Source organism: Nuphar pumila, chromosome 5 (assembly GCF_984573655.1).
Source record: "Nuphar pumila chromosome 5, dmNupPumi1.hap1.1, whole genome shotgun sequence".
In the NCBI taxonomy this organism is placed as follows: domain Eukaryota; kingdom Viridiplantae; phylum Streptophyta; class Magnoliopsida; order Nymphaeales; family Nymphaeaceae; genus Nuphar; species Nuphar pumila.
Genome location: NC_143253.1, coordinates 118984165 through 119012103, shown reverse-complemented (window position 1 = coordinate 119012103; position 27939 = coordinate 118984165). Strand labels below are relative to the sequence as shown.

Sequence of the window (27939 nt, the reverse complement as noted above, 5' to 3'; positions counted from 1 at the left end):
CTCCCATGCATCATAATCATTGCACTTTCCACAATATGTCTAACGTTCAGCAATTCCATTTTGTTGTGGTGTGTACGGGCAAGAAACTCTACGATGCATCCCATTATCTTGGAGAAAATCTAAAAATTCTTTAGAGGAATACTCACCACCCCCATCACATTGGAGAATTTGGATATTTTGAGAGAATTGATTTTTAACATAGGCATGAAAGTGACGGAAAATGGAAAAAACCTCTGATTTGTGTTTCATAAAGAATATCCAGGTAAAACGAGAGAAGCTGTCAATAAAGGATACATAATATTTACTTCCAGAAGAGGAAGGATTAGGAGCTGGGCCCCAAACATCTGAGCATATTATCTCAAAAGGTATAGAAGCTCTTTTATTTATTTGATGAAAGGGAAGTACATGACTTTTGTAGACCTGACAACTGGGACATATTTTATTTCTCAATAAAGGTGAAACAGACTCCGAAAGAAGACCATTGGACACTAACTTTTCAATAAAGACTTGATTACAATGACCAAGACGAGAATGCCAGAGATCTGACTTATTACATTTGGATGTACTTAGGACACTTTTGAGGACGAGATCAGACTGGGGCTTCAAGACACTGGAGGCTGGATCTTCATTATAGATATACATGTCTCCACGTCGTTCTCCTTTAGCGAACATCTTCTTCGTTTGAAGATCCTTGACAAAGACAGAAGTAGGAGTAAATTCCACAGAAGAATTGGTAGAATCAACAAGCTTGGAAACAGATACAATATTTTTCTTTATATTTGGTGCATGAACAACATCAGATAAAGGAATGGATGACTTAGACAAAGGAATGACGACATTGTCTATGTTCGAAATAGGGTGGTGAGTCCCATCTCCGGTTACAATATTAGATTTTCCAAAATAAGGAGTCATAGTAGAGAACTTACCTGCATTACCAGTGACATGAGTTGCTGCCCCAGAGTCAACATACCATATTCCATCATCATTTTGCTTCAGATTCAAGTTGGCCATAGCAGATAGAAGGAGATCCTTAGCATCCTCACTGACTCAGAACGTACCTGCAGTTCCTGATGCACCAACATTTCTGGTGTTTTGCATTCTATTCCGATTTTGTGGGTTGAACCAGCAGTTGGCCTTGATATGACCTTGCTTGTTGCACTGATAGCATGTGGGAACATTCTTTGAAAAATTGGCATTAGAATTTGGTGTAGGTAGTATCCCACGTCCACCCTGAATTGGATTTCCCTTGCCTCTGCCACGCCCTCCCCGTGTACGATCAACAAACATCCCTGTGACAAGAATCTCATGCGTAGATGATTGCCCTGTTGAAGCATCAGATATGCTTTTCAAAGACATCTCGTATTGGAAGAGTTTAGCACGTAATTCCTCAAAACTGGGCAACAAAGGCAAGCATAATAAAGAAGTGACAAGTACACGATACTCTGATCCCAGGGCATTCAGTGTTTGTTGCACCTTTTCTTTATCGGACACTGGATATCCAACAAGAGCTAATTGATCTGTGATGCTTTTGACTTGATTTAAAAATTCAATAATGGTCATTGCTCCCTTCTTTAAAAGCTGAAATTCACGCTTGAGAAATAACACCTTAGCCTCTGATATCTGAGAGTAGGTTTGAGCTAAAGTTTCCCACAATACTTTAGATGTGCAATCATCAGGGATAGAAACCAAAACTTCTTGCGACAGTGTGGAAGTGATATATGCGACGAGAGCCTGATCACGTTTCATCCAAGCAGTAAATACAAGATTGCGGATGGTGCTTGACATTGCTCCATCTCCTTTTTCTTCGATGGTGACAAATTCCGGAGGTATTTGAGTGGAGCCATCCAAGTGACCTGAAAGATCTTGACTGCGAATAAAAGGGGTAATCTGCCTTTTCCAAGTCAGATAGTTATTTGTATTCAGTTTTTCCGAAACTAGTTGCCCCAGGAAGTTGGAGGAAAGACTAGAACTGCCTGAAGAATCCATTTGTAGGCTTATGACAGGAATGTGGCTGAAAACAAAGAATAGAGTGACACAGCTTATGACAGAAATAGGTACCAGAAGAAACAAATTCAGCCCTTTTGTGTAAACTGTGGATGAATGAAGAAGAGGAAGTAACCAACTGTGAATGAATGAAGAAGAAGAAGGGACCTGCAGTGGCTGTGTGAATTAAGAAAAAGAAGTGCAGTTGCTGTGTGTGAATTAAAAGGAATAAGAAAGATTACAGTCAGTTACTGTGTGTGGATTAAGGGGAATAAAAAAAAAACAACTACAGCAGTTGCTGTGTGAAATAAGAGGAATAAGGAGAACAATAAGAAAAGAGGGTGAAATCACGGAACTATAAGAAAAGAAGGTGAAACCAAATCACGGTGAAACCACGAGGAATAAGAAAAATAAATCACGGTGAAATCACGACAAATAAGAAGAACTCAGCCTCTTTTTGAGTGAAGGGGACAAACAAATCAAGTAGCAGCAGATGCCTACAGAAAGGAATAGGGGAATTAGAATGGGAACCTGATTTACGTGAACTCATTCACGTTGCTGAGGAAGGCAGATTCACGAGTTCTGAAAACTCGGCTTTTGCTGCAGCAGTCTTGGCTAGTGCACGTGAACAGATGTCGAGGAATAGGATTTGGCTGTTCACGTCGCTGAGGAAGAAGATCCTTTTTCACCCAGGAATACAGCGTGCTCTGATACCATGTGAAAACACGTGAGAGAGAGAGAGAGAAAAAGAACCTTTCTTGAGAAGTCGGCAGCACTTGAAGTCTCGGTTGCTGCACTCGTGCCTTTATTAGTATAGGGTTACAATTATAATTTACAGGGATAAAATTGCCCCTTATAAGTAACACATGTTACATTATAATACAACTAAAGCAAAACACGTGGATGGATATGGATCCGATATCGGATCCATATCCAATCCATATTCCACATTCTAATAATGAAATGACCTAAAACACAAGCACTAAAAATTGACAACATAAATGAAGTCCAAATACATTATTAAAATGCATTTGACTAGATACAATAAACCATGCATAGCCATGTAAAAGAAACAAGACATAAAAAATTAAATATTCTATTAATAAAAAATATACAAAAAATACACCTCACTACAACACTATGCACACACTCTACATACAATCCACTCTCTCTCACTAAGACACATACATACACACCCTTTATATAAGGGAGTGTGAGAGAGAGAAAAGGAAAGGACTAGCCTAAAGACTAGTTGGAGGGAGGTCCAACGGCTAGTTGGAGGAGAGAGGTCATAGTCCTAATGGATAGCTTGGTCAAATCGATTTGGCCAAAAAGGAAAAATAAAAAATAAAAAAATATAAATCACTCATTAAATAATGACTAAAAAACAAACACAAAAATAAAAAATAAAAAAACCTATTGGTCCTATTCTATCCCTACAAGTATACATTTAAGTATACTCAATCTAAGTATTAAATACCTAATAGGTATACCTAGAAATAAAAAAGGATACAATAAAAACCGATAAGTATACCTCCGTAATTAAATCACATTATGACATTAATCTTAACAAGGACTTCACCACCTGTTTCAGATGCAGAGCTACATCCTGTGTCAGTTGACAGGGTCTGTAGTGTTCAGCTTGGAGGTGACTCTATGCATATTGGTTGGTGTGATAGGGGAGGGTTATCTATTTCTACTTTTTCAAGTATTTATCTCTTGTCTTTGCTCTATCTGTCCATAGTTATTTTCTATCTGAAAATATTTTAACTGTATCCGTTTTTCTTTGATCATTTGAATGGATTCCCTACTGCATGGAAGAGCATGACAAGAAGTTCATTGTGTGCACGTGTGCACACACACAAATGTATTGAAAAGCTTTCCCCTAAAGTCAAATCTTTCTTCTACTGTTGTTGCATAACGTTGGTAAGAATAGCACATTCGTGGGCAAAGGGTGTTAAGTTTAAATTTTTGAATCATTATGGGGAGCAACTAGCACCTTTGGTTATTCAGCACTTGCCTGTGTCATTATCACTTTGAGACCAGAATGATTAGTGCGATTGGTTTAACTCCAGAAACGTCTTGAGCTTATCAGTTTCCTGCCTCTTTTAGTCAGGCAATGGACATCCTCGGTTACCTTCAATGTTTGCCTCTGCTCCATTGGTTGAATGAGAAATGGTAATTCATGCATCATCATTTACTCTGCAAGCTACAAAGAGTATGGGAGTGCTCTCTTGTTCTGCATAGTTATACGATTCTTCTGCATGAGCCTGTCTGTTTAGAATCAGCTAGGGTACTACAACAAACAACAAACAACAAACAACAACAACTACACCTTCATCCCAAAACAATTGGGGTCGGCGATATGAACCAAAAAAGAAAATCATTCTGGGTCTTCCACACAAATCCTTCTCCTCCAATCATTTCTATCCAATGCCATGTCCTCGGTGAGGTTCAAAGCATTCATATCCTTTCTTATCACCTCCATCCATGTCTTCCTAGGCCTACCCCGACCTCTTTTAACAAATATATTTTCCCATTTCTCCATCCTTCTAACTGGAGCATCATTAGGCCTTCGCCGAATATGTCCAAACCACCGTAAACGATTCTCTCTCATCTTATTTTCAATGGGTGCAACGCCTACCTTCTTACGTATCTCCACGTTCTGAATCTTATCTTTTATTGTATTTCCACACATCCATCTCAGCATACGCATCTCAGCTACACTCATTTTTTGAATATGATGTCTCTTGGCAGCCCAACATTCCGTACCATATAGTAAAGCGGGCCTAATAGTCGTCCTATAAAACTTTTCCTTCAACCGCAATGATATTCTACGATCGCACAACACTCCAGTTGCACTCTTCCATTTCATCCACCCAACCTTTATCCTATGATTTACATCTCCATCAATTTCTCCATACTTTTGAATGATAGATCCCAAATATTTGAAACAATCATCCACCGGTATTTCTTGCTCACCAAGCTTCACTACACTCCTATCACTGCGTTGCTTACTAAATCGACATTCCATGTATTCTGTCTTACTCTTACTCAACTTAAAACCTCTTGCTTCCAATGTCTGTCTCCATAATTCTAACTTAGCATTAACCCCAGCTCTAGATTCATCAATCAAAACAATATCATTAGCAAACAACACACACCACGACACATTTTCTTGAATTGGTCTCGTAAGCTCATCCATCACTATATCAAATATGAAAGGGCTTAAAACAGATCCTTGTTGTAACCCAACCGTTATAGGAAAATTGGTTGTCACCCCTCCACAAGTGCGGACATTGGTTACTACTCCTTCATACGTATCTTTAATTATACTAATGTACTTGAGAGAAACACCTTTATTCATCATTGTCCACCAGAGAACGTCCCTAGGTACTCTATCGTATGCCTTCTCCAAATCAATAAAAATCATATGCAAATTTTTGTTTCTCTCTCTATTTCTCTCAATAAGTTGTCTAAGAAGATGTATAACTTCCATAGTTGATCTTCCAGGCATAAAACCAAATTGATTCTCCGATATCATGACAACCTTTCTCAACCTAGACTCAATCACCCTCTCCCAAAGTTTCATAGTATGACTCATGAGTTTTATACCACGATAGTTTGTGCAATCTTGTATATCACCCTTATTCTTATATAGAGGCACCAAAGTACTTTTCCTCCACTCATTAGGCATCTTATTTGTCCGCCAAACCTTGTTAAAAAGATTTGTCAACCATTCTAAACCTTTCTCTCCCAAGCATCGATAATAATACCATCTGAGCCAATTGCCCTTCTTGATTTCATTTTCTTCAAAGCCTCTGCAATTTCTTTCTTTTGAATCTTGCGCATGAAGTCACGATTCATCTCATGAAAAGGAATGGAGAAGTCTCCTAGATCCTGAGCATGACTTTCATTAAATAGCTTATCAAAATAATCTTTCCATCTTTCCTTAGTTTCCTCATCTTTGACTAAAACCCTTTGCGTTTCATCTTTGATACATCTAACCATACCCAGATCCCTCGATTTCCTATCTCTCATCTTTGCAAGCCTATAAATATCCTTCTCGCCCTCTTTGGTATCCAACTTGTCATAAACCTCCTTATATACCTTATCCCTCGCGTTCCAAACTACTTTTTTAGCTTGCTTCTTTGCTATCATATACTTCTCCAAATTCTCATTATCACGACTCTTAGATTTCTATAACACTCTCTTTTAACCTTAATAGCTAAGTTGACATCCTCGTTCCACCACGATGTAACCTTACCTAGCGGTGCACCGCCTTTAGACTCACCCAATACCTCCTTAGCCACCTTTCTCATGCCACCCGCTATCTTATTCCACATTGATTCTGAATCCTCCTCGAGACACCAATCAACTTCCTTAACTACCCGCTCTACAAACATTCCTTGTTTAGCTCCTTTCAGTGCCGACCACTTAATTCTAGGATCTATCCTATGTCTATCACTTTTGCGGCATTGTCTAATTCTACAACAATAACAACAACAACTACGCCTTCATCCCAAAACAATTGGGGTCAGCGATATGAACCAAAAAAGAAATTCATTTTGGGTCTTCCACATGAATCCTTTTCCTCCAATCATTTCTATCCAACGCCATGTCCTCGGTGAGGTTCAAAGCATTCATATCCTTTCCTATCATCTCCATCCAAGTCTTCCTAGGCCTACCCCGACCTCTTTTAACTAATATATTTTCCCATTTCTCCAACCTTCTAACTGGAGCATCATTAGGCCTTCGCCGAATATGTCCAAACCACCGTAAACGATTCTCTCGCATCTTATTTTCAATGGGTGCAACACCTACCTTCTTACGTATCTCTTCGTTCCGAATCTTATCTTTTATTGTATTTCCACACATCCATCTAAGCATCCGCATCTCAGCTACACTCATTTTTTGAATATGATGTCTCTTGGCAGCCCAACATTCCGTACCATATAGTAAAGCGGGTCTAATAGTCGTCCTATAAAACTTTCCCTTCAACCGCAATGGCATTCTACGATCGCACAGCACTCCAGTAGCACTTTTCCATTTCATCCACCCAACCTTTATCCTATGATTTACATCTCCATCAATTTCTCCATACTTTTGAATGATGGATCCCAAATATTTGAAATAATCATTCACCGGTATATCTTGCTCACCAAGCTTCACTACACTCCCATCACTACTTCGTTGCTTACTAAACCGACATTCCATATATTCAGTCTTACTCTTACTCAACTTAAAACCTCTAGCTTCCAATGTCTGTCTCCATAATTCTAACTTAGCATTAACCCCAGCTCTAGACTCATCAATCAAAACAATATCATCAGCAAACAACATACACCACGGTACATTTTCTTGAATTGATCTCGTAAGCTCATCCATCACTATTGCAAATAGGAAAGGGCTTAAAGCAGATCCTTGATGTAACCCAACCGTTATCGGGAAATTGGTTGTCACCCCTCCACAAGTGCGGACATTGGTTACTACTCCTTCATACATATCTTTAATTATACTAATGTACTTGAGAGAAACACCTTTCTTCATCATTGTCCACCAGAGAACGTCCCTAGGTACTCTATCGTATGCCTTCTCTAAATCAATAAAAACCATATGCAAATCTTTGTTCCTCTCTCTATATCTTTCAATAAGTTGTCTAAGAAGATGTATAGCTTCCATAGTTGATCTTCCAGGCATAAAACCAAATTGATTCTCCGATATCATGACAACCTTCCTCAACCTAGACTCAATCACCCTCTCCCAAAGTTTCATAGTATGACTCATGAGTTTTATACCACGATAGTTTGTGCAATCTTGTATATCACCCTTATTCTTATATAAAGGCACCAAAGTACTCTTCCTCCACTCATTAGGCATCTTATTTGTTCGCCAAATCAAGTTAAAAAGATTTGTCAACCATTCTAAACCTTTCTCTCCCAAGCATTTCCAAGCCTCGATAGGTATACCATCTGGGCCAACTGCCCTTCTTGATTTCATTTTCTTCAAAGCCTCTGCAATTTCTTTCTTTTGAATCTTGCGCATGAAGTCACGATTTATCTCATGAAAAGGAATGGAGAAGTCTCCAAGATCTTGAGCATGACTATCATTAAATAGCTTATCCAAATAATCTTTCCATCTCTCCTTAATCTCCTCATCTTTGACTAAAACCCTTTGCGTTTCATCTTTGATACATCTAACCATACCCAAATCCTTCGATTTCCTATCTCTCATCTTTGCAAGCCTATAAATATCCTTCTCGCCTTCTTTGGTATCCAATTTGTCATAAACCTCCTTATATACCTTAGCCCTCGCGTTTCGAACAACTTTTTTAGCTTCCTTCTTTGCTATCATATACTTCTCCAAATTCTCATTATCACGACTCTTACTTAGATTTCTATAACACTCTCTTTTAACCTTAATAGCTAATTTGACATCCTCGTTCCACCATGATGTATCCTTACCTAGTGGTGCACCGCCTTTAGACTCACCCAATACCTCCTTAGCTACTTTTCTCATACCACCCGCTATCTTATTCCACATTGATTCTGAATCCTCCTCGAGACACCAATCAACTTCCTTAACTACCTGCTCTACAAACATTCCTTGTTTAGCTCCTTTCAGTGCCCACCACTTAATTCTAGGATCTATCCTATGTCTATCCCTTTTGCGGCATTGTCTAATTCTAAGATCTAAAATTAAGACTCTATGTTGTGTAGCTACACTTTCTCCTGGTATAACCTTACAATCGATGCAACAACCCCTATCTCTCTTTCTAAGTAGGAAAAAATCTATCTGACTCGTATTAACCCCACTTTTAAATGTTACTAGGTGAGACTCCCTCTTCCTAAACCAAGTGTTTGCTAAGATCATATCATAGGACAAACAAAAATCTAAAATCCTTTCTCCACTTTCATTTCTTTCTCCTATACCATAGCCTCCATGGATATTCTCAAATCCATCCCTACTAATGCCTACATGTCCATTAAGGTCACCGCCGATGAAAAGCTTTTCTCCATAAGATGTCTCTTGTACTACTCCATCTAAATCTTCCCAAAATTGATGCTTAATGGAATCATCTAAACCTACTTGAGGTGCATAAACACTAATAATATTAATAATATCCGTACCTAATACTAATTTAATAAGTAAAATCTTATCACCCTTCCTACGGACCTCAACTACATTATCTATAAACTCACGACTCATAACAATCCCTACTCCATTCCTATTCCTATTTATTCCTGTATACCAAATCTTATATCCCCAAGGTTCTATCACTTTTGCTTTCTCACCTACCCATTTGGTCTCTTGTAGACATAAAATATCAATCTTTCTCCTACACATAACATCTACTAACTCTACCAACTTACCAGTTAAAGACCCTATGTTCCAAGTGGCTAACCTAATTTTATGGTCTTGGACTAACTTCTTTACTCCCACCCGTCCAACAAAGTGAGGGAACCCTTGCCTATTTGACACCACACCCAGGCGCCGGTGTGACGCGTCGCTTCCGGGCGACGACCTAGCAACCCTTGCCCATTTATCACTGCCTCCGGGCCTATAGAGTACAACGCATCGCTCAGTAGGGAACGCCCCAACGAAATTCTCATATTGGTTCATATTCATAGGGTATGACTAAGTTTTTATGCTGGCTGTCACAGGCTTACCGCAACCCTCCTCCTTTATCCGGGCTTGGGACCGGCAATGCATAACTAAACAGTTATACACAGGCGGAGTTAGAATCAGCTAGGGTACTGTTCAAAAAAATTTCCTTTTCTGTGTATTGGGAGCTGTTTTTATGCATATGATCAAGCCTTATGTACCATTAAGTTTCTCTCTGAAAGGTGATGGGGCTGTGTGAAAGGTGATCTAGCTCCACCCTCGCCTGGATAAGCAGCTCAAGTTGGCTTAATTGCTAATTTTGGGTGCAGTGTGCAGAAATGGAGGAGCAGTAAACCTTGAGTAATTTATCTCTTATCAATATATTTGGAGCCTTTAAATAAATTGTCCATGCTACGTTTAGACTTGAAGTTGATAACAGAACTTTGCTAGATGTGTGCTGTAAAAGTTTAGATTGTTGGTCTGTTAGTTTTTTCTTATGAAAAAACTAGCTCAGGAGTGGTATTCAAGCAATTTTTTAGTTTGAGATACTTCAGTCACACTGTTGTACTGCAGAGTCACCTTTGTTGTCATCAAAACATGAGATTGTCCACTTTGTCACCATACAAATCTAGAGTAAGATGTTACTGAGATTGTCAAGTGTATAAAAGTCGTTGCACATGCAAATGGACCAAACTTTTTTTCATAAGGTTTGTAAACTGGGACTGTGTTCTTTTGGATGAACAATCTAACCCTGCGGTTGCTCTGAGAATTTATTGAAACAAAGTTTTATCATGCTTGCAGTGACAATATACAAATTATCTTACAATTTGGGTTACCTTTTTTGGGTTTATCTTGGACCTGTATGTCCTGTGATAAAAATGCATTTTGGTGATGGATGTTTAGGTGCTTACTCCAAATGTTCCCGACATTATGGTTCATCCACCTGAAGATGATCACCTTCGTCATGTCATTGATACTATGGCCATGTATGTGCTTGATGATGGATGTGCTTTTGAGCAAGCTGTCATGGAGAGAGGTCGGGGTAATCCATTGTTTAATTTCTTATTTGAACTTGGATCGAAGGAGCACACATACTACGTGTGGAGGCTCTATTCCTTTGCTCAAGTGAGTACAATGAATTCTTTTCATAGAACGAACTTTAATCTGGTTCAGAAAGATTTTGCATACAATTTTGTTCTTTCTTCCACTTGTTAATCACGATTAACTGTCAAAAAGCTTTATTGATGGCTTTCTGAGTTTTGGCATGATTTATAATTTGGATAAGATGTTCTGCTTATAGTTGCCTATTGGGAATTCAGGGAGATACCCTCCAACGGTGGAGAACAGAACCTTTCATCATGATCACAGGAAGTGGGCGGTAAAACATGTGCTGGTTCCCATTTGCATTTGAAGGCATTTAAATGGCTGTGTGCTTTGTTTTGCTCAAACAATAACTTTTGATTTTTTTTTTATATCATTACGTGATCAAAAGAATAGAGATATTGACCTAGATCGATGCTTGGTACATAGTGGCAAGGTTTTCAGGTCTTTGCTAATATGATGCACTAATTTGTTCTTTGGCTTTTATTTAGATGGATCCCACCACCTTTGCCACCTAGCAGAAGTCCAGATCCTGAGAAAGACTCAACAGCCACCTATGCAGCTGGGAAGTGTCGGGTAAGTGTCAGGGGCTTTAACTATATGGTGTTTTCTTGGGTGTATCATGACATTGAGGAAATCAGTGGTATTAGAAAAAAAGGTGATATGAGGTATGTCTTTCTTGGTTAATTTCCTTCCTTTTCTGTTTAGAGGGTAGAAATAGAACGTGCATTGACAGATCCACAGAGGGATGAATTTGAGGATATGTTGCGGGCTCTGACATTGGAGAGGAACCAGATAAAAGAAGCAATGGGTTTTGCTCTGGACAATGCTGATGCAGCTGGAGAGGTACTTTTGCTGATTTTAACCTCCTTCTGTTGCGAAGTTGGCAGGTCCTGATTTACTTATTATTACAATCAATCAGAGTCGAATAACCTAAACATTTTGAATGATCAACTTTGTTTCTAATTCTTTTATATTTGTATAAAACACTTGTTATTTGTTAGTTCTGTTTCTCACAATGAAATTTTGTATTTGATACAGGTGGTTGAGGTTCTGACAGAGTCTTTGACACTCAAAGAAACTCCTATACCAACCAAAGTTGCCAGGCTTATGCTTGTCTCTGATATCTTGCATAATAGCAGTGCACCTGTTAGAAATGCGTCTGCATATCGCACAAAATTTGAAGCAATATTGCCTGACATAATGGAGAGTTTTAATGACCTATACCGCAGCATCACTGGGAGGATCACGGCTGAAGCCCTCAAAGTGCGTTGTTTTTTTGCTATCCAGATGTATTTTGTTTTCAAGTTTAATTTATTATAATAATTTCTTTTAAACCTTGGTGATTTCAGGAACGAGTTCTGAAGGTTCTTCAGGTTTGGTCCGACTGGTTTCTCTTTTCTGACTCATATATAAATGGGCTTCGAGCTACTTTTCTTCGGCCTGGAAATTCTGGAGTCATCCCATTCCATTTGATATGTGGAGATGCCCCTGAGGTTGAGCAGCACAAAAATATGAATGTGGATACGGCTGAGGGAAGTAAACCTAACCAAGATGCTGCCTTAGCGATGGGAAAGGGAGCAGCAATGATGGAGCTACTGAACCTCCCACTTGCTGAGCTGGAACGACGCTGTAGACATAATGGATTATCTCTTTGTGGTGGTAGAGAAATGATGGTTGCACGATTACTTAGTCTAGAGGAAGCAGAAAAACAAAGGGTTTATGAACGTGATGATGACATTAGACTTGGACAAAGCTTTTCATCTTCCAGTAAGCATTCAAGGGATGATGATAGTTGGGGTGCTCGCCAGGAGTCTAAACCTGAAACTGGAATATTTGACTCGGCTGGGTGGCCTAACTATGGAGATGGAACGAGATCAAGCAATAAAACATCAGATGTTCCTCTAGGTGCTACACTTGCTATTCCTGAGCCAGAAGTAAAACCATTTACTAAGAAGAAAGGCAGATCTGAGCCAGTGTTGCCTGCCTCTAAATGGGCTAGAGAGGATATAGGTAGTGATGATGAAGATAAAAAGGGTGGTGGAGGTCTTGGATTAAGCTACTCATCTTCAGGTAGTGAAGATGTCAGCAACATTCCCAACGAGGCAAATGACAAGAGTACAACTGCTGAGACTAGTCGCTCTACATATTCAGAGAGTGGGATGAGTGAAGAGCATAGGTGATGATAACATGGTTTACTTGTGATTTAGACATATATTTAATGCCGTTCGCTGATTTTGCAAATTTCAATTTTTTTGTTTAAATTTTTGAGCTTCACATTTTAACACAGAAAATAAGCAAAATGAAAGAAATTTTAAAAGCATACCTTCCTCTGTTTCAGGCAAAAGTTAAGGCGATTGGAGGTTGCTGTTCTGGAATATCGTGAATCTCTTGAAGAGCGTGGTAGTAAGAATGCTGATGAAATTGAGAAGAAAGTGGTAGCGTACAGGAGACAACTGCAGTCTGAACTTGAGCTGTTGGATCCAAATGAAGATGTCGGAGGGAGCAGTCAGCACTCATCTCGTTCTTCGGGTATGCAAGAGATTCATTGTTTTCAGTAAGGTGGATGCATTAAAAATAACTACTTTATCAAATGCTTTATTGATAATTGATTGTAAGAAAAAACCATGCACTGTTGATGGAGCTCTAGGTTTTTCTTCCTCCTTTTCCTATCGTGAAAAGTTGGATACTGGTGCTGCTATTTAGCTACTTGGAAATTCTGTAACAATTTAGCATTATTGTGCATTTTCGCTTTTGTGCTTTGAAGAGCTTATATTGGAATTTAGGTGCATAATATTCTTCTTTTCTGCTTTGTTTATTAATACTGTGGATAAGATTATAATTTTCTCTTTTGCCCCCCCAAGGAGGTTTGTAGAGGAATGAGCCCAAGCCGCCTTGGTTAAAACACATAACTTTAGCATCTTAGCTCTGACTTTAGATAGTCACTCTCAAAGAAATGCTCATCTGGTTATCTTCTTTGCCCGCTCATTCAGTGTAGTTGGTTGATAATGTAGGTGTGTTTTTCTGTATGTTCATGTGCGTGCATTGTACAGCATTTTCCATCAACATTTAAAGATGTTTACTTGTTTATATAATTGTAGAGAGGACTTGTTTAGAAAGGAAGGAGAGGCGATGTAGGTGTGTTTCTCTGTGTGCATGTGTGCGTGCATTCTAAAGCATTTTCCATCAACATTTAAAGATGTTTACTTGTTATATTGTTGTAGAGAGGACTTCTTCAGAAAGGAAGGAGGGACGTGATGATGCTCGTGAGTCTTCGAGGAAGCGGCACCGTAGCCACAGCCGAAGTCAAAGTCGCAGTCCCCTTCGTAAATCTTCTAGTAGAGGTCGGGAAAAGGAACATGAAAATGATGCAGATAGAGAGCGTGATCGCCATCGGGACAAAGAAAGGTCTCATCATGATCATGACAAGAGCGGAAACAGGGACAGGGATGATCACGATAGTGGGGGGGATAATAAGGCCAGGGAAAGGAGTAGAAGAGGGAAATGATTATCTTAATCTCATGGTCTGTCGTCATTTTGCACTGAAGCAGATGTGAGAGATGCTGTGCACTGTTGATTATGGGCATCTGCAATGTCAACACTTGCTGCCCATCTTTCCAGCAAGCTGGATTTTCTTCAAAATGTGAGTTATCAGCATCAATTTGATAAAACTTCTTGAAATACATGATTGTTTACCATACTCGTGAGATCAATCTACTTTATGATTTTGTAGCCCAAAAATGGAAGGGTTCGTTTATCAATCTGTTGTTTCTCCTGTAAGAATGTTTCTGGGTCATAATGTGGAACGGTGTTCTTGATACAGTTGTAAGGGTACTCTAAGATTGGGGTAACATCGAGTCTTCTTTTATTAAAATGTGTACACGGGACAATCTCTCTCTCTCTCTCTCTCTCTCTCACACACACACACACACACACACACACACACACATCCGGGTGGTATATGTATTCCAATGAAAAGTTTCTGGATCAACTACTAACTATATATTTTGTTGGGTCGGAATTGCATTTATGTTAGATTGGATTTAATAAATTCCAATAATCATGAGTTTTCTCTTGTGCACACACTCGAAAGACACTTATAACAAATTTGACGTGTTTTCCTAAATGCCTCACAAATTTTGAAATCCACCCTATATCTAATTTCATAGGTTTTTGACTTTTTAGAACCTTTTTACCCTTAGCATGTGCGGATGTCTCATTTTTTTGCCTGTTATGTCACAACTCTTTTGTCTCACTAGATCTGATAAAAAATGAAATTTACATGATATTTTTTTCTGAAATCATGAAATTTGCATAAACAGTACGAATATTGCGATACAACTTTCGAAAATCCATTGCAAATTTCGTTAAGAGTTTTGCATTGGTGGTTGCAAAAGTTAGCTTTTCGAGTAGAATTCATCGACTTTTGCATGTTGTTGACTTGCAATGCTAAATTTAGTTTTAACGTGCAAATTTATATGTATATATAGATGATTGAAATGCGAATTTTGTAAAGAGTTTTACGTTGGTTGTTGCAAAAGTTTACTTTAAATATGAATTTCATAAAAAGTTTGTGGTATTCATGAAATTTCGCATGTTGACTTTAAGTGATAGCGAGATTTTGTTTTAATGTGTGGATTTATATATATATATATATATATATATATATATATATATATATATATATATATATAGGTGTTTGCATTCATTCTTTCTTTCTTTTTCGTTTGTACGTGGAAAGAGAGAAACCTTTTTCTCTCTAGAACCCTAATTTTTTTTTTGTACCCTTCGACGATTCTTGTAAAAGTTTGTGTAATTTCATTGCGCATCAACTTTCTTAGTTAGTTTTTTCATTATATTTAAGCGATTATCGTTGTTTCTATTTTTTTTTGTTTTCTATAGATATGAACATATAATAGTCTTGTATTGCTTTTGTGTGGTTGTGGTGGATGTATTATGTATGTTTTTCTCTTGTAGATGTTTTATTTTTGTAACCCTATGATTTATTTAATATTTGATGTCAGATTTATCATTTAGGGTTTACTATGTTTGATTTTTGTATATATGTGTGTATGTGTGTGTGTGTGTGCATAAGCATTGAATATGAGTTATAGGGGTTATTGTGGGTTATTGGTTTTTTGAGTGGTTGTTAACTAAACGATACATTATGTGGTTGGTGCAGACAATTATGATGATTTCTAAAAAGGTAGGGGTATTTTATTGTAGCACTTATAAACCTATTTGTAGATTTATATTGGTATCTAAAAACAATAACTATAAAAAAAATTATCGCATTAATGTCTAGTAAAATCGGATATACAGAAGAGTCAATGAACCTTTGATATAAGTGTTCTGCAAAATTAGATGATCAACATAAATGGATACGTTTTGGACGATGAAAATGTTGAATCAATGTTATATAGTGATAATGTTTATTTAGTTGCTAGTAAAACTATATGTGCTATTAAAGGTACTCGAGAAACTATTGTTTGTGAAACAAGAAGTTGTTGGATGGAAAGTTACACAATAAGTAGTTGGAAGTGATGTACAAGAAACAATGTATAAGAAGCAATCAGAAGCGATATATAAGAAGCAATTGATGAGAATCTTATGGATAATGTGTATCTATCTTAGGCACATTTATGTATTGAGCTCAATGCTTTGGAGAACATCTCACTGTCTCAAACAGTTAACGATGTGAGGATCACTGTAAAGGATATGGAACCACGTTGTTAGTGATCTTCATCGTAGTAAGTTGGATGACACCCAACCTTCCAATGTAGATGACAAATTTAGGTAAAGGTTGTTGAACTTTCTAGTTTATATTTGAGCTGGATGTATTATTTTTATTATATATATTGAAAGTTGAAAATATAAGAATGTTGCATGCATAAAAGCAAATAAAGCGATATAGACAATAAATTTTGATTTAGTTTGTGCAGTCATTCAATTCATTTGGGGTAGTAGCGATGACTGCAATGGGAGAATCAGATGATAGCAATGATGATGACTATACAATGTTGGTTGAGCATAAATAAGAAACAATAGGAGAGGATCAAGACAATGATGATATTGGATAAATAATGGCAGTTGAGAACGATGCATAAATGACATTTGAGAAGTCAAACCCTTGGTTCTTGTTCAATAGTTCCTTATTCAATGAAGAGCAATTAAAAATCATTGAAGCATAGATATCTGAGTTGTATGACGAGTTGCACAACAAAAAACTCAGCGATTGTAAACAGTTTTAATGGCTAACAACATACTCAAACGATGGAAAAATTACTTGTGGTAAAATGTTTAATGATCTTGAACACTGTTACGAGTTTTTAAAAGACCATGTGATCAAGAATAACTATAAAGCAAAATTTGTTAAGAGTTGCAATAATAGAGTCATTGTTGTATGCACGAGAAAGAACCCATAGACTATGGTTGATTGCCACTGTACAAAGATGAATGAAACATCGTTCTTTCTAATCAAGAGGTATGAAAGAGCATATACATGTGTAGTAGTAGACAACCTCATAGTGAACAAATTGTCTTCTAAGTAGATTTTACATGATATTCACGGATGCTTGTACGATAACTCGAAGATGACTCCAAGAGAAATCATGAATGACATAAGTCACGAGGAATGTGTTGATGTTAGTTACAAACAAGCATGTCGTATACGAGAATTGACTAGAGAGACAATATATAGTTCATTCAAAGAGTCCTTCAAGATGCTTCCTGCTTATTGTAATCATTTGATGACGGCTAACTGAGTATCGTTAGGTGTAATAAAGGACAATTTTAATACATGTTCTTATTCTTTCGTTCATGCATCAATAAGTTTTTGAAAGAATGTTATACAATTTTTATGGTAGACAACACAATCATAAAAGAAAAATACATGGGTATATTATTGTCAGCCCATGGTATTGATCCTAGAGGTGAGATGTTTTCTATAATACTTGCAATTGTAGATAAAGAGTAAAAAGAGTCATATATGTGATTTTTGAGGCATTTGAAGGCAAATTTTTTATACTTCGACGATGATAAATACAAAGATAGAGTAGAGTTGACAATTGGCTTAGATAGACACTTAGGGTTTTAATATGTTGTCTCTCACACATAGCATAGATGTCATGTTAGATTTTACATGAAGCACCTGGCAGAGAACTTTTTAAAAAAAATTAGTTCACCACTCAATGCACTCTGGTGGAGCGCATCCCGAGCAACCACGAGATAACGATGCAATTATTTTATAAAAAATACCTGTGAACAAGATGAAGTCACATACCTTTATGTGATTGAGGAAGTGGTCAAGAAACATTGGGTTAACCGTCACTTTTTAGTAAGAAGGTATGTGTGCTTAACCTCCAATATAGCATAAAACATCAATATGTGAATTCTCTCTATACGTGATAAACCCCTAGTGCCTCTTATTAAAATGTTGCATCCAAATCAAATAAAATTTTATGAGAAAAGAAAGATTAGCTGGCAGAAAATGTCTTGTGCCTGAGGTAAAAGAGAAGCTAGATGAACTTAAGAGAAAAGCACAACTACTATGTGTGTAAGTAGCGCATTGCCTCCGACATCGGTTCGAAACCCGTAGTCGATCTCACAACTATAATGTTGATCTTGAGAAACATACATGCTCTTATCAAGAGTGGCATGTTAGCAGGATTCCATGCTCACATATGATCTCATGCATTTTGTATGAGGGCAAGTTATCAGAGGATTACTGCGACAAGTTCTTCAAAGTTGAATCGTATCGAGCTGCATATAGTACATATCCATTATTTTCAATGGCAGATAACATCTCACATGTTGTTTGTTCGACTTTTATTCATGTGTATCCACCAAATGTGGGTTATAAACCAGGGCAACCTAAGGTTAAAAGACAGAGAGCAAAACACAAAGATGTGGTGCCATATAACAACAATGTATGTGGTGAGGTTGGCCATAACAGGCGATAACACTCATAAATATATGTATGAGTATTCTATGCTTTGAGAAAATATTTAGCTAATGATTTTTAATGAATTGCTTATCTGCAATTTATGTAATGTTTTTAATGAATTAATACAATGCCTTATGTTTGTTGTGTATATCTTGTTGATCAAAACATTAGAGATATGGTACATTAGCATTACTTATAGAATGATGTATCTATTTACATGAAGTGTATAATGAAATTGTGTAAACATGAGAGGAAGAATGTCCGTTTGCAGTGAGCCAAAGAGATGGTTGAGGGGGAGAAGAGAAGGTATCAAACTATGAGGTGTCAGATGACGAGAAGAAGTTAGCTCTGGGCAATCCTAGGGAGTATATATTAATGATTATGTATATTCTATTTTGACTAAAAATATGAATGTAATTTTGATATAATGAACAAAAATTTGGATGTAAAGTTTATTAATGGTTGTATTTAAAAACTTGGTTGTAATTTTGGATGTTGGGTTGATAGAATTTGTAGTTGTTATGTTATGTTTGTGGATGAATTTTAGTTGTAAATTTTAGAAGTTCTATTTGTATTACTGTTAAATTGTTAAACATGTGGATATGTTTAGTAACAATAAAATTTAAAGCCAAAATATCTCATATTTGATGAAATTTTACACATAAGTAGGAAATTCACATATTTTAAAGAAATTCACATATACACGTGCGAATCCTTATGCAAATTTTTTCACATAAAGAGGAAATTCACTTATTTTGAAGGAAACTCACATGTATACGTGTACATTTCTCATAATTTTGCGAAAATAAAGTTGCTTATACATTACATTTATTCTATCTTTCACAAAATGAAGTTGCTCATACATTGCATCCATTCTATTTTTTCACAAATAAAGTCACTCATAGATTGCATTTATTTCATTTTTTTACAAAATGAAGTCAATCATCGATTGCATTCATTCTATTCTTTCATAAAATGAAGTTACTCATACATTGCATTTCTACAATTCTTTCAGAAAATGAATGAATGATAATACATTGCATTCATTCACAAAAAGAAGCCGCTTATATATTGCATTCATTCCATTTTTTTACAACATTGTTACTTCTCATTGCTTCTTTAATTTAGAGAAAATATAGTATGTGCAGAAGTACCTCCATCTCTTGGGCCTCAATAGTGATGCATATCACCACATATTTGATGCACAAAAAACACAGTGTACCATCGTTGATTCTACACTTTGTGTCGTTCTGCTTATTTTCTCTATCCCACCTATACATATGATCGAACTTGTGATTGTGAGATACATCGACTTTGTGTTGATGGAGATAAAATATAGTAATACTATTGATTCTACATCATCATCGTTCAATACATCTATCTAGCTATTTCAGTTTGTTAAAGCCACGTACCCCCATTGATTCTACATCATCAACTTTCACGTTCTCTATTATGAGAATGACTTTTAAGATGATCAACTGCAATACTCACGAACAACTTACAAACTTTTTGTTTCCTATCCCACCTATACCATAAAATGCGCTTACAAAAAAACTTACTATTGAAAAATTTTTGCCGATGAAGTGTTGTCGATCTTTTCACCACCGATCCTTGGCTATGAAAAAATGACCATTTTATGAATCTCTCTCACTATCACCAACGTGAAACTCTTGACGAAATTCACAAATAACAAATTTTCACAAGCAATATTGCAACATTCATACTATTTATGTAAAGTTCATGATTTTTGCAAAAATATCATGCAAATTTTATTTTTAGTAAGATTTAGCAAGACGAGAGTGCATTGAGATGTAACACACAAAAATAGAGAGACATTCACACATGCTAGAGGTAAAAAGGTCCTAAAAAATTGAAAACTTTCATACAGTAAGGTACTAGTATATGTGAAGGCATGATACAAGATCTAGCGAAAATTCAGAGCTAATTATAGCAATCAATTCCAATTTACCACCTTGCTATCTTTTTCGATATTTAACTTTTTTCTCTTCTTGTTTTTCTCACTTTTTTAGAACATGGGTCCCTCTATCTACTACTCCCCACAACCTATTTAAAGTCGTCTCTTCAAAAGTATGCTTCTCATGCTAATTTTGGATATCATTAAAATATATTTCTGACATTTATATATTTTTTCTGGCATGTTTTCTATGATTCGTGACATTTAAGGCCTAGTTTTTTTTTTGTACATTCATGGAGGAGAAAGTAAGTGCAATTTGGGGCATTGAGTTAAAACTGTTTTTTAGCAATTATATTAGATTCAGTCTGAAACGTTATGGTACTAAGAAAGATTTTGAGGAAGAGTTTTTTATATTTTTTAGCATTCTTGGTTATTTTTAGTGTTTTTTAATTATAATCTCTAATATTTACATTATTGAATATGTTTTAGCACATACTTTTTTTAGATAGCATGATGTGTTTAGCATGATCAAAATAGGTAGAATCAGCTCTTGGATCATAGTTTTTCGATGTTGAGGTTTGAAAATTCGGTACATTGTAAGCTATTGATTTTTCAACCCTAGTAAAATCTGACATATGAATCAAAAATCATGATCCAATGGTCAGTTTCTACTAAACTAAATATACAGATCACATATGGAGGGTCAGATGCAAAACAACTAAAAAAAATAAAAATATTATAATTTTCACTAGAGGGTTCTTTACCCACGAGTGTAGGAAATATTATCCCTAATTTTACTTGCTTTATATATTTGATTTTACGAAAGAAAGCATCATGAACCATTGGGGTTGGAAAGAAATATGTAATAAGATAAATGGCCAAATAGAAGTAACAAAATAACAATGCACTCTTAAATAGATGGTGACAAAAATAAGCAAAATTAAAAAAAATATGGTGAATCACTACAAGAAAATTGTTAATTAGCGACGGAAAAAATCCGTCGCTAATTAGCGACAGATTAGCTAGAGATAGAATCTGTCGCTAATTCGCGACGGATTAGCAAGGAAACAAATTTTATCGCTAATCTGTCGCTACTTAGCGACGGATTAGCGACTAAATTTTTTGTCGCTACTTTTTATTACAAGAACACCATTTTAGCGATGGATTTAGAGAGGGAACTCTGTCGTCGCTAATCCGTCGCTAATTAGCGACGGAGTAGCGACAGAATATATTCCGTCGCGGTTTTTGTATTTTGATTTAGCGACGGCTTAGCGATGGAATGTTTCCGTCGCTAAGCCGTCGCTAAATATCGCGTAAATCCCTAATCCCATCCCGCTTTCTCTTTTTCCTGTTTCGCTGTATTGCTCCCGCCCGCCGCCCTCTCCCTCTCGCCGCCCGTCGGCTCTCGCCACCGTCCGGCCGCCGCCGCCTCGCCGACGATCCTCGCTGCCGACCTCCCTGCTTGGCTAGCGGCTGCGCCAGGGACCCCGAGCACCGGCGACCCGCCGCCGACCTCTTCCTCCTCCCTGCTGTTCCTCCCTGTGGCTGCTGCCGGGAGGTGTTGTCTCCCCTTCGCCGGCGACTCGCAACCGGCGTCCTCAGCCGCCGCCGACCGACGATCCTCCCTGCAGCCACCTCTTCGCCTCCGCTCTGAGTTCCGGCGACCCAGTGGCCCCCGAGCTTCGCTCCAGGTCTCCCCCTCTCTGCTGTCGACTGCGCCGGCCACCGGCGACCTCGCCAGCCGCCGCTCCCCGTGCTTTCCGGCAGGGGGGATCGACCCCCTGCCGGAAAGGCATGGGGGGTCGACCCCCTGTCGGAAACGCAGGGGGTCGACCCCCCCTGCCGTAAAGGCACGGCAGGGGGTCAACCCCCCATGCCGGAACTGCCTTTTCGGCAGGGGGTTTAACCCCCTTCCCTGCCGGAAAGGCAGGTGGTTTAACTGGCTAGGTTGAGATTTAAAATTCAAAAAAAAAAATTAATTATAAAAAAAAAATTCAAATCGAAATCAACTGGCTAGGTTGAGATTTAATCAACTGTGGTTAGTTAGAGTATTTCATAAATTTTTATCAATTTGTTAGTTTGTTCTAGTTAGAGTAGTTCATAAATTTTTATCAATTTGTTAGTTTGTTAATGTCTACTGGTAGTTAGTTTTACTTCAATTTGTTTTCTTGAAATCTGGTTAGTTAGAGTATTTCAATCTATTAGTCTTTTATAATTATATTTTTCTTAGATAGATTGGTATTTAATGTTCTCACAATCAGTTAGTTAGATTAGGGCTATTTGAATTCTTTATGATAGTGGTGGTTAAACGGAGTTCACATCTTTTCTAGTAAACTAATTGATTGATTTACTATTCCTTTGCTAAGTAGTTCAGATTAGAAATTGTCTATGACTTTATGTTAGTCGATTGGTTCAACCTGTTATAGCTGGTTTGTTAAATTAGCATCTTCTAGTTAGATTTGGCTTAACATATATACTATTTTTTTTCTCTTCTTTCAATTAGTTAGAGTTGTTTTAATTTGTTTTAATTTTTTTAGTTAGTGTTTTATCTTGTTTCATGATTAGTTAGTTTGTTACTTAATTTGTTTTGTTTTTGTGCAGATTTTTCAACGAAACCAACTCGTGCTCGGCCACCTGTGGTAAGTAAATGACAAAAACAATGCAAATCGGGTAAATACCCGTGGTGAGTAAGTGATGCAAACGTATCACATGTTATTTAATTTATTGAATGCAGCACTTTATTGTTCACACACTCACTTAGTTGTTGATATCTAGGACTGCTTTGTTGGAGTTCGGAGATCATGCTGAGCATGATTTTAATGTAGAAATATGAAAGTGTTCTTATTTTTGGAGTACGGAGTCCATGCTAAGCATGGTAGTAGTTAGTGAGATATTGAAGTGTGTTTGCTGCAGGTACATGTTTGCCATTTATTTGATATGAATGATTATGATGTATTGCAATGTTTGATGTAATTGTATCCATGCTTGCATGTAGTTACTTTCAATTTGATTTTGACTTCCATGTGAAATTTTATAATAAAAGCATGCTTCAAATGATTGTATCGTGTCATTAATAGTTTGCACATGAAAATATTAAGTTATCAATGCATGCATCAAAATTCTTGTTATTGTTTGACATAGTATATTGCATGATAAATTTGATATTTTCTTCATCGTAGCATTCTGATTGTTTTTTTCTTAATTCGTTAGGATACTATTCGTAACATCATACGACAGAATGATTGCAAACCGTGAATGGATGTACCGTAGGATAGTGGACAATGAGTTATCGCATGAATATATGGATGGTGTCGATAGTTTTATTGAATTTGCAACGGCGAGTGTCAGTACGGTAGATCCCACTGGTCGGATTAGGTGTCCCATATTCAATTTTTTTACTGCCTTAGCACACATATGAGCATGATAGAATCACATATAAAGTTGCTTTGCCTGCCTTAGAGCACATATGAGCATGCTATATTCACATATTCAATTTTTTTACTGCCTTAGCACACATACGAGCATGATCGAATCACATATATAGTTTTTTGCCTGCCTTAAAGCACATCTGAGCATGGTAGAATCACATATAGAGTTTTTTTATATGCCTTAGAACACATATGAATATGCTATAATCACATATTCAATTTTTTGACTGCCTTAGCACACATATGAGCATGATAGAATCACATATATATATTTAACTTTTTGTCTGTCTTAGAGCACATATGAGCATGATAGAATCACATATAAAGTTTTTTTGATTGCATTAGAACACATATGAGCATGCTATAATCACATATTCAGTTTTTTGACTGCCTAAGAACACATATGAGCATATTATAATCACATATTCTGTTTTTTGACTGCCTTAGCACACATATGAGCATGCTATAATAACATATAGAGTTTTTTAACTGCCTTAGAACACATATGAACATGTTATATATCATTTATGATAGAATCACATATAAAATTTTTGGCTTTGCCTGCCTTAGAGCACATATGAGCATGCTATATTCACATATTCAATTTTTTTACTGCCTTAGCACACATACGAGCATGATCGAATCACATATATAGTTTTTTGCCTGCCTTAAAGCACATCTGAGCATGGTAGAATCACATATAGAGTTTTTTTATATGCCTTAGAACACATATGAACATGCTATAATCACATATTCAATTTTTTGACTGCCTTTTCATACATATGAGCATGATAGAATCACATATAGAGTTTTTTTATTGCCTTAGATCACACATGAGCACATGATAGAATCACATATAGTGTGTAATTTATTTCATTATATTTTGTTTATCAATACTGACTGTTCTTTTCTTGTGTAGGCTGCTAGCGATAATCAGGGTAGTGGAGCTGAAGGGACAGATAAAGACAATGAACAAGAAGACGCACAAAATCTTGGCGATGATTAGAGGACTGTGTTGAAGAAGTTCTATTTTTTTTATTTTTCCTAATTGTAATTGTTGAATTGTAAATAATTAAACTTCTTAGTTTTAAGGTGGAACGATTAATTATTATAGATACTTGTTATATGAATTTTTTTGTGTGGTTTGTTTTTTATTTACAGGAAATATAAATTGTACAGGAAATATAAATTGTACAGTTCTCGGTAATTAATTTTTAAATAAATTTTTTTGATTTTTTTTCGTTTTTGCGACGGATTAGCGACGGATGATTCCATCGCTATTCATATCAATCTAGCGACGGCTTAGCGACGGAATTAAATCCGTCGTCAAGCCGTGGTCGCCGTTTAGTACCGGCGGATTGACGACGGAATATAGCGCTCGTTATTCCGTCGCAATTAGCGACGGACCTGGCGACGAAATTATTCCGTCGCCAGTTAGCGTCGAAATATTCGCGACGTAAGCATACTGTCGCCGCGTTGTCGCTAATCCGTCGCTAACACGGTTAGCGACGGAATGTGGTCGTCGCTAATCTACTGCTTTGTTGTAGTGAATGACCCAGAGATGCGAATCATCATATTTCTCTCCTCAATATTAGGAGTGTCAGAGGGTTGGGTGTGATCCAATCCTGGGGTCAAGGTCTGGTAACAAAGAAAGAGGTCTGATTAATTATTAGGGTTGGACCATGAAATCTGTACGCTATGTATGGTTTATAAAATTTCATACCAAACCTGGGTCCAACATTGGTTTTAATTAAGATCTGCAAATTTTCAATGCACGAGGCAAAAAAAAAAAGACTTTCCTGGGTATGGTCCAGGTTTGATCTATGTAATCCTTGGCAGACCTGGGTACGACTTTCCTATGAAAGCTCCCATCGAACCTGGATCTATAGACCTGTCCCAGCACCTCCTAATCAGATCTGAATCTGAACCCAACCATTTCTGTTGGGGGGTCCAACCCATTGACACCCCTAGTCAATGTAATGTAACCCTTTCCAGGGTAAATGTGTCGTCATTCACAATTGAAGGGGTGGCGAGTTCTGTCATGAACTAAGGTTCTTTGTGCTTTCTATAGAGAGAGAGAGAGAGAGAGAGAGAGAGAGGAAATAAAAAAACTTAGGTTTCCTTATAATATAAGAGAATCTTCCAATATTTCTGAAAGGGAACAACAATGTTTACCACCTTCTTTGCTTCCTTTACAAAGCTATTCCTCCATTGCCTTTCTATGTTAAAAAATTGTGTGGATCATGACGCATTCTGTATGCCCTCTAATGGCATAAATCAAAGAACCCGAGACTCAAATGAAAGTTGGTAGGGGTCTGCATAACCCCCAGCTTGCCTATCAAAAAAAAAAAAGGCTTTCTATGTTAAAAATTTGTATTTTCTCTTTTAGTATTTACTATCGTTAATTTTATATAGAATATATTTGATAAAAAAGGAAATTCAATTAAAAAATTTATTTTGAATCTTTGACATTTTTATGTTATTTTCTACTCATTGATCATGGTTACTCACTTCTGTTTTTTTTTTTTTTTTGACTCGGAGAAGCCGCTCCAGGCTCATAGACCTAGCCGAGCTGGCTCAGCCTGCCGTACTTATGGTTTGTGTCCATGTCAGTGTAAAATTCCGAGGGCTTACCCCTCGACCTCAGGGAGTCGCCAAGTTTCGGCTTACGCAGGAGGGTGATGCCCTTGGGATTCTCACTTCTTTTTAATAACCCTTTAAAACTTCCCTTCTAGCAAGCAATTGCCTTTGAGCAGGCTGCACTTGAAAAAAGTGGCAAGGCTTTTCAACTGTTGTCTAAATGGATCAAATACAGGTCAAACCATACTTGGTGCATAACATCATCATCATCATCAAGCTTTATCCCAACTACATGAGGTTAGCTTTATTAGTTTTATATTTTTTTAAATTTTTTCTTTTCTAAAGCTACAACTTTGATCACTTTAAAAACTCAGAATGTTAATGGCATGAGACATGGACCTTAAGAAATCAATGAAAGCTGAATTTGTACACAAAATCGAATGTGATAATACTGGATCATACAAAAGGGGTAAAAGAAAAAAGAAGCAAACTTTTGCAACAATAAATGAGAAAATTATTTTGTTTGATGCGGTTTACTTGGTTCTCCAAACATGATGAGCTTGGCCTACATTAATATTGCATGAACAGTTCATTAGACTCCCTACAATTACTCTTTTTTTTTGGGTCTATTCTATATCTTCAGTCAAACAAGAATTTTTAGGGGTTGCAAAGTTAACTCCTTGCCACTTGACTTGGATTAAGCTGTTTGACAACTTTCCGACTACGTCAGGGGAAGTGTTATCTAGGATTCTTTGTCTGGTGTGCATTGACACGACACGTGGACACGCTACATGACATGTTATGGCCCTGTTGATAACGTATTAACATTATTTAAATATTCTAATAATATCGATTTTATCAATTAAAATACAAAAATGATGTCTTTTCGCAACTTAATTTCCTAAAGAATTGTGTATTCATCTCTCGCATAGTATTGAGTCCACGTATGTGGACGTGTCTTTGTGACATAGCATCAGAAGCTACCCAGATTTGTAAGTGATTATGTGATGGCCCAATATCCAGAAAGAGTATATTCCTAACCACATCTTCAACTAAGGGCACGTTTGAAAGCAAGAAAATGGTAAGAAAAGAAAAGAAAACTTTTCCAACCATTCTAAACTGGAGATTTTTTTTGAAAAGAAAGTTTTTCTGAAACACGTTGTTTTTGATAGAAAAAATTCCTCCTAGCTAGGCAATCATTCACCTGCAACACATCTCATCCTATGAGCTGCCACAGGAAAAGCTTTCTCCATTTCATCTCTTTCTCACCCACCACCATTTTTAGGTCTCTCTCTCTCTCTCTCTCTGATCCTCTCACCCACCACCATTTTCACATTTTTCATTTCGTTTTTCTCATGCTTAGTGATAAATTTTTATTTAGA

The 27939-nt window shown here is 37.0% G+C and overlaps 1 protein-coding gene across 1 annotated transcript in view; it reads left to right on the top strand.

Moving 5' to 3' along the window:
• LOC149838353 (protein RRC1-like) overlaps positions 1-14563 on the top strand; it is a 71985-nt gene extending 57422 nt beyond the window's left edge. The window contains exons 11-18 of the mRNA XM_090006540.1: positions 10492-10713; positions 10908-10966; positions 11181-11265; positions 11398-11535; positions 11731-11955; positions 12042-12868; positions 13031-13221; positions 13914-14563. Of these exons, the coding sequence (XP_089862666.1) occupies positions 10492-10713; positions 10908-10966; positions 11181-11265; positions 11398-11535; positions 11731-11955; positions 12042-12868; positions 13031-13221; positions 13914-14197 (2031 nt within the window). The 3' untranslated portion in view covers positions 14198-14563. The remainder of the gene's footprint in view (positions 1-10491; positions 10714-10907; positions 10967-11180; positions 11266-11397; positions 11536-11730; positions 11956-12041; positions 12869-13030; positions 13222-13913) is intronic.
• Positions 14564-27939: the final 13376 nt, after the last annotated feature.